We start from the raw sequence: 8,184 nt of genomic DNA on the forward strand, positions 1-8,184 counted from the left end.
CAAACAAATCTCCAGCTGTGACTCACTCCTCAGAGCGGGGATGGGGTAAACACATAGCTAAGGGCTTAGAGATCAAGACGCTAAGGAACAGTGATAGGGAGATAAACAGGGAGGCCCCAGAGGTTCCCACACCTCAGGCTCACGTGAATAGTGGAAAGATCCATGGAAAAATATGTCTCCCCAGCTCCCACTCCCCAGGCTGCTATGAGGGCCACGAGGACTGAATGGCAGATGAGAGTCAAGGGCCTCTGAGTAAGATTGCCCCTCAGCTGAAAACCAGCATCCTTAATTTACCCGTACCCTAAAATACACTCCTCCACCATCTTGTCCCTTGATCCTGTTCCCTGTTTCCACTTGGAATGTCCGTGGTCTCTGAAGCAGCCACCTCAATTTTTCCCTTCTGAGAAATGGAAATAGCCAGCCTCTTGAAACAACGGTTCCCAAGAGGTCAGGTCGAGGAAAGCCCCAGAAAAGTCAAAGAGGCTAGGTGCAGTGATTGGGGGACCACTCTCTCTTGGCTGAGACTCCTAACCCACTGGGCTCACAGGTCTCACAGGGCACTCTTGGTCCTGCCTCTTGCAGGGCTCTCTCGGTCAGAGCTGGCCCTTTGTTGCATTCCTGCTCCTCCCCACAGAGTAACCAACAAAACAGGTGTTTGCTTTTTGTCTGGTTCCCTGCCCAAAGGCATGGGCTGGACAAGCTCTACGCAGAGAGCTAACCAAGGTGATTAGGAGGTGAAATGAGAAAAAGGGATTTAGGGTGGCACCCTAAATTGGGGCAGCTGTTCTCATTCTCTGGACCGCTGGCACAGCAAAACACAGGGGCCAGCAGTGAGAGGGAGGTGGGCTCCAGAACTCTCAACTCTGAGGAAGACACCCTTTTGCTTGGCCAATCTTCATTTAGGAAACCCACCTCGTGCCCAGCCAGCCTGGAATCCCCAGTTCCCGGGCACCCCTTCCCCTTCTCCAGTCTCTGATTACCTTGCTTTGTGATTTTTGCTTTCTTTGCCCCCAAGCCCTAGAAAACCATTTCCTTTTCCTTCCTCTCTATTTTCTTTTCCTCTTCCTGCCCCTGTTGGCCAGGCTTCAATCTGGGCCAAGTGTCTCCCCGGCACATACCTGTTCCCTCCACTAAACCTCCCCACCCCTAGGAGACAAGGGTATTTCACAAGACTGAATCGTGACCCAAAGAGGCACATACCATAATTATCAGCAGGCGAGGAAGCTTGTCCCACCTGCTCTGAGTACACATGTATGGAACCGAAACCATCTGGGTGCACACTCCACCCCACCACTCCCACCTGCGAGAAGTATGGGCAAACGCCGGCGCCCAATGCCTGGTGGCTCCATAAGCCTCCCCTCTCAAATCCTCCCACAGAGCCCAGCATTCCCCAAATTCCAGGCAGGCTTGGAGACATCATCAGCCGTAGTGCTCCTAAAGGTGAGAACCTGGCAACGAATGGGGGACACAGAATGATGTGGGGAGGAATTTACGGGCTGAGCTTGTGGCAGAGCTCATGAGTGAAAGGAACAGGCAGTCACAGAACTTGAGTGGTTCCTCTGCCCCGGAGTTTCTTTCCCCACCCAGGTGTCACAGAGCCAGGGCTGCCACCGGCTTAGAATTCATTCATTCCTTTGGAGTAAACGTCAATGGCTCCAGAAGAATCCTCTTTTAAAATGCAAATATTCTGACCCAGCAATTCCAAACCTAGGTATTTCTTGCCAAGAGGTATTAAAACATAAGTCCACATAAAAACTTGTCAACAAATGTTCATAAGAGCATTATTCATAAAAAAAAGAAAAGAAGAAACAACCAACCCAGTAAGAAGCTATTGTGTCATACAGGGAACTCCACTCGATACTGTTATGGCCTATATAGGAAAAGATTCTAAAAAAGAGTGATTCTAAAAAATCGCTTATATATGTATAAGCGATTTGCTTTGCCATACACCTGAAACAAACACAGCACTGTAAATCAACTATACTCCAATTTCAAAACATTTTTTTTTAAAGAAACAACCCAAAAGCCCATTGACATTTATCCATGATGAACATGTCAAAATATTTTCGTACAATGTAATATTTATCATTCAGTCATAAAAAGGAATGAAATGCTGATTCACGTTGCAACATGGGTCAAAAACATGCTAACTAGAGGAAGCCAGTCACAAAGGATCACATATTATATGATTACATTTAGATAAAGTATCTAGAATAGGCAAATCATAGAGAAAGAAAGTAGACTGCTAGTTGGGGTCAGGGACTACTGGAGGAAAATGGGGAGTGATTGCTAATGGGTCAGGATTTCTTTATGGGGTGATGAAATATGTTCTGAAATCAGCTGTGTTGATGACTGTACAACTCTGTCATTACACTAAAACCCATTGAATTGTATATGGAATGAGTGATATGTATGGCATGTGAATTATACCTCAATAAAGCTATTATAAAAAGAAAATGAAAATGAGGCCTATAGTGAGCCTTCAGTAAATCAGAACTTTATGGAAAAAAAAAAAAGTCTAAGTTAGGAAAGACTTGGCATTAAACTAATGCAGATTCTGAAGTCCTAAAGGAATGACACCAATTTCAGGGTAAAGACAAAGGTTCAGACTGCAGCTGATGTAAAATTTCAAATCCACTTAGATATTGAGAAAACCTCTTTAGCTAGACTGACCAATATAAAAAATGTAGAGAGGACTGGGTGCTGGTGGAGGGGAGTGTTAGTTGCTCAATCCTGGCCAACTGTCTGCAACCCCACAGACTATAGCCTCTGTCCATGGAATTCTCTAGGCAAGAATTGTGGAGTGGGTAGCCATTCCCTTCTCCAAGGGATCTTCCCAACCCAGGGACTGAACTTGGGTCTCCCACATTGCAGGCAGATTCTTTACCATCTGAGCCACCAGGGAAGTCCGGGGGTGGAGGTGGGGAGAAAATATTCTAAGGAAGGGTAACACTGATAGGATGCTTAAAGGGACCTTATCAGAGTCCAGAGCATCAGGGGACACCAGCTGCCTTGGCCATGATTTCGGAAAAAGGAGAAGGAGGAAAAGAGCCCAGAACAGGATGCTAAAACATGAACCCTGACTATCACTCTAAGACAGTCCCAGCTAAGTTGAGACTAGACAAGCTTATTCAGGTCTTCACTCTGGGTCTATCTAGACGTCCTTTTTGACCCTCAAGATCCTCCACTGGCAGAGGAAAGGGGAAAGGAACAGGTAAGACCAGACATCAACATAATGAGAAGGAGCAAAACTTAACCAGACCAGAGTGTTCTTTCTCCATCCCTTGACCAGGGGCAGTTAAAACAGTCTCGCTGTAAGTAACAAAGAGAAAATAATGACTAACATCTCAGCACTTACCATGCGCCAGGCATTGTACTTCATATTTCATATGCATTCTTCACAACCTTATGAAAACGATGTAATTATTATCCCCATTTTACAAATGAGGAAACTGAGACTAAAGAGATAAAATAGTCTATCAAAGTGATCTTGGACAAAGCAAACACTGAAGCTCTGACTTAGTCCAATGGATCAGACTCCCAGAACCAGGCTCTTAACTGCAATGTTATGAATAGAACCACAATTTAGTCAAAAACTGTGATATAATTTCGTTGGGAAGAAGGGAGAAGGGAAAGGAAGCATGTAAGAGGTGCCAGTATAAACCTTCCTATAATTCCTACAACAGGAAGTCAACAATGTCTAAAACTGATAAATGATAAGCAAACTATTTAGAAACATGGCTATAAACACTAGACAGAACTAAGAGTTAAGAGTGGTAACTTCCACTTTGGGTGGTTTTGGGTGGCTGTTGTTTTAGTCGCTAAGTATAAGTCGTGTCTGACTTTTTGTGACCCCATGGACTGTAGCCTACCAGGCTCCTCTGTCCATGGGATTTCCCAGGCAAGAATACTGCAGTGGGTTGCCATTTCCTTCTCCAGGGGATCTTCTCTACCCAGGGATACAATCTGCATCTCCTGCCTCAGCAGGCAGATTTTTTACTGCTCAGCCAGCCTTAGGTAGGGAATTGCTCACTATTTTTTTTAAAGGCCTTTTATATTACTAGATCTTTTTAAAATCATACACATACATTCCTTTGATTAAAAATGATTTAAAAAGGAAAAGAAAGACAATCAGAGATCATTTAAATTAAGTCTATTGCTGCTCTTGTTACCAATTTTCATCCTCCTCCACTGATAACAGCACTTGGGTTTTGTTTCAGAGAATCTCCCTCCTTTACTGGGTAATTTGGTGGGCCTGTTAATCAAGGAACCCCAAGCCCTGGCCAAGTGGGGAAGGGGCCAATGACACTTTCTCCCTGGAATCTTGAACAGAATGGCAAAAAGACCTAACACAGCTGGAAACAGTGCACCCAGAACTAGAAACCCTCCATTCTCTCCTTTCATTTACCCAGCCCCCAGGACTCCCTTGGTTTGGACTTTTTAAGCTTAAATTCTGTGAGCTGCCTATTTCCTTCTAATAAATTCCTCTTTTGCTTAAGTTAGTTGAAGCCACTCTCTGTTGTTTATAATAAGAGAACTTATTGGAAATGTCTTTTAAAAAATGAATATGAAGTTCATCTGTGCTTTTATTTGCCAGTACAATTTAGTACAGTGGCTTGCAAAGCTTTTTGGCCTTAAAAAACACATTTTACATCACAATCAAATAAATACACATACACATATGTAATATGTAAACAAAGATATAACTGAAACAAAAGTTTCACCAAAAATGTCTACCCTAACACTCTGAGCCTGTTAACTCTTATTTCTTATTTTAAGAAATAAGAAGTTTGTTGTTTTTTAGAGCAGTTTTAGGTTTGTAACAAAATTGACAGGAAGATATAGAAATTTCCCCCTCCCCACACACATGCATAGCCATTATCAGCATCATTCACCAGAATGGTACTTTTTAACCAAAGATGAACGTATATTGATACACCATAACCACCCAGGATCCACAGATCATCTTAAGATTCACTCTATGTCAAGTGAGTATGTTACACCTTCCATGGGTTTGGACAAATGTATAATGACATATATCCATCATTATACTATCAAAGTATTTTCACTGCCCTAAAAAACTTCTGTATTCTGTGTATTCATCTGCACTCTCCTCCCAAATTCCTGGCATCCATTGATCTTTTTATTGTCTCTATGGTTTTACCATTTCCAGAAGAGCATACAGTTGGAATTTCTTTCTTTTTTCCTTAAAAGAGAGGTTCAAAGCTTTTATGACTATAAGACCATTCATGGCTCACCCATGCACGGGCTAGACAGGCTGTAGGTAGCAAGCTCTTCCACTAAATACTGCAACTTTTCTTCCAATACTGAGCCCTGTCCCACTGTCCCTGCCCAGTGGAGGTGCAGGCGGACATGTGTAAGGTATTTATTCACAGGAAGGCCACAAGTTTTGCGCCTCTTGTTACAATGAACCCAGATCCCTGTTAGGGTGTGTTACAAATACAGGGGCCATTTCTTCAGGCCTCCTGCTCTGAGCACATCTATTTCTTTTTTAAGGCTGGTTCTGACCCATTAAGTTGATTTTTAGTGACTATGTGATTACGATCAGCAGTTGGAAAGCACTGGCTCCTTGTACCTACTGCAACTGCCTCCAACAATAAAAACAACCCAGAGAATGCAGCAGCCGTATTTCCAGTGACCATGTGTGGTGCACTGAGGCACATGGCCTGGTTGTTGGAGAAACACCAACACAGTCCCAGGGTCCTGACACTCAGCACGACACACCAGAAAATTAAATTGTCTGCACTGCTGACACCAAAAGAAACAACTTCTTCATTCATTTATTCACTCACTCACTTTGCACATGCACTGAGCACTCATTCAACAATGTGAATATATGAGAGGTTCCTGGGGACTGTCCAGAGCCATAAATTCTGTCTTCAAGATGGCTCAGAGGAAAGGAATCCAGGACAAAGCCTGTCTCCTGACTGATTGATTGTTTACCATCTCCTCTTCCGTAAGAGCTTAGGAATGTCTCCAACACCAGATATGGGCAATAGTGATTTCATTCCCACCTTTGAAGTCAAATAACTTTCAAGTTCAGCCTGGTAAGAAGGAATAAAAGAGAATTTCTGTCTCTCTCTTGTTCTAGAGGCCTCTGATTAGCTTCAAACTAATCTATGGCTGGAGACTGTCTGAATTTCTTGCTATTTTCCAATCCACTCTTTCTGCCCCACCAGACAAGCAGCAAAACATCAAGGGATAGAGTGTCAATTCATTCTCAACACTGCCAATGCCTTAGATTTAAGACTTCTCTGAATCTCTTTTCTACAACAAGCAAAAACTCTAGTCATCCCTCTCCTTTATTTCCCTCATATCCTGTTCCTTGCCTCAGCCATTCCAAAACAGTGAGCAAGCATGTGGAAAAGGACTTGGGTCTAACACAATAGAGGATGGATTTTTCTTCTCATCTCTTCTGTGTCCCAGAGCTGGGGGAGTGGCAAATAACAGAAGACAGGGATGGGGGTATTGGGGTTGGGCAGTAGCAATACTTGAATTGTAATGTGATAGACACTCACAGCCTGGACAGAAATGGAGAGGGGACTGTGAGCCGAATTAAGTGATCATCTATACCCTCAACTTGAAATATACTTTGAAAAGCCATAATCCAGGTGCAGATGGATTAGCTCTATCTCAAGAGCATGCTGAGACAGGAAGACAGAACGGAATCAGAGTGCAGTGGGGGAAAGGGAGGGATACAAACTCCCTATCACCTTAGCTCCCGTTTCATTCTCCTCCAGAATAGCTTGAAAACTGATGAAATAGCACACATTCATTCTGGGTTAGGTTTCCCAGCAGAGCCACAAGCTACCCTCCTCTGAGGGTACGAGGAAAAATCATACGGTCTGCTGTGGTGGGGAGGAGACCAAGGGAGTGAGGGGAGCTGGGCAGATCGCTTAGCACTGGAGCAGATGGGAAGGGGTCCTCGCTCCCCCACTCTCACTCCGTCTAGAAACTCGTGCAGGTCACTTCCCTCCCCTTCTCAGCCCAGGTTCTGGCATCCCTTCCATCTGCTTGCTCCGTGCTTGAAGACGGAAGCAAAACCAACCAAAAGTCCCAGGAAGCTATCGGCTGACCGATGGGAGGAGGGGAGCAGGAAAACCTGCATGGGGGAAAGAGCAGAAATCATAGCAGAGAGGTGACCCCAAGCAGACAGCCTCCTAGCAAAAGGTAAGAGTCCTTGGCCAATCTCCGCGTACTTGGAGTTCTACCACCCCACCCTCCAGTCCGAGCCCTAGAATTTCACTTTGTATCCTTTGTCTTGCTACTGCTCGCCCAAAGCCCTACGAAGTTCTTTGAAGAGCCCCTGAAGTCACCAGAACCCACAGAAAGGCCTAATCCCCCTCGATAGGAACCGAAGTCCAAAAGAGCACAGGGATCCCGTCCCTGGAGCTCATTCTCCTACGACACAACCTAACAGCCCATAGGACCCCTGAGCAGCGCGCACCGGCGACCAGCGCCGAGGCCCTGGCAGGAGCCGCAGTGTCCTCCCAAAGGGCAGGGAAGCCCCGTGTCCTCGAGCCTCAGAAGAGTCTTTATCCTGCTGACCCCACTACCCGCCGCAAAGTGGTAGAAGAAAGAGAAGCGCCGCGAGGAGCTGACCACACCGAGCGCGGCATCAGGTGATGTCAGCGAACTCCTCGCGGGGCACTGGAAATGAAGAATTCGAAAACGAGAATACCAAGCTAGGTAGGCAGCGCGAACGCTTTTACTTACCGCGGTCTGCCCCTCTGGGTGAACGTCCACCAAGGTACACCAGTTACGCGTCCCGTTCATCTTCTCCTGCGGGGGTCGCAGCACAAAGCCCAACCCTCAGCCCTGCAGTCCGGCTCCTACTAAACGGGCGCGCGCCGAACCGCCCCACCTTGTATTGTTGCGTCAGGGCGGGAGCAAGACAGGACACGCCCCTAATACGCCATTGGCCAACGAGTGGGCGAAACTGTGCAATAGGCGTGGTCTAGATGTATCAGGACACGCCCATCTGAGCTCGCTCTGATTTACGTAGAGGTGGGGATTATGGCTTGGGAGCAACTTATTTGCTTAACTGAAGTTTTGCATAGCATTTTATGCCTATATGAAGAAATGGCAACCCCCTGCAGTATTCTTGCCTGAAAAATCCCATGGACAGAGGAGCCTGACGGGTTACAGTCCAGAGTGTCGCAA

At 45.6% G+C, this 8,184-nt stretch overlaps 1 protein-coding gene and 1 non-coding gene across 6 annotated transcripts in view; both read right to left on the minus strand.

Annotated features, from left to right (window-relative positions):
- The window catches only part of TUFT1 (tuftelin 1), a 50,110-nt gene extending 42,228 nt beyond the window's left edge, over positions 1–7,882 (minus strand). For 3 of the 5 annotated variants that reach the window (XM_027533609.1, XM_027533590.1, XM_027533573.1), the window contains exon 1: positions 7,738–7,881. In XM_027533609.1, coding sequence (XP_027389410.1) covers positions 7,738–7,797 — 60 coding nt within the window. In that variant the 5' untranslated portion in view covers positions 7,798–7,881. Of the gene's footprint in view, positions 1–7,737 lie in introns of all 5 variants that reach the window. The other 2 variants (XM_027533598.1, XM_027533584.1) reach the window with 1 other exon arrangement.
- Positions 5,374–5,504, minus strand: LOC113890625. Its single transcript, XR_003510582.1, has one exon. It is a non-coding gene; the product is annotated as a small nucleolar RNA SNORA11 (small nucleolar RNA).
- Positions 7,883–8,184: the final 302 nt, after the last annotated feature.

The sequence above is a fragment of the Bos indicus x Bos taurus genome, chromosome 3, assembly GCF_003369695.1.
Source record: "Bos indicus x Bos taurus breed Angus x Brahman F1 hybrid chromosome 3, Bos_hybrid_MaternalHap_v2.0, whole genome shotgun sequence".
NCBI classification, from domain to species: domain Eukaryota; kingdom Metazoa; phylum Chordata; class Mammalia; order Artiodactyla; family Bovidae; genus Bos; species Bos indicus x Bos taurus.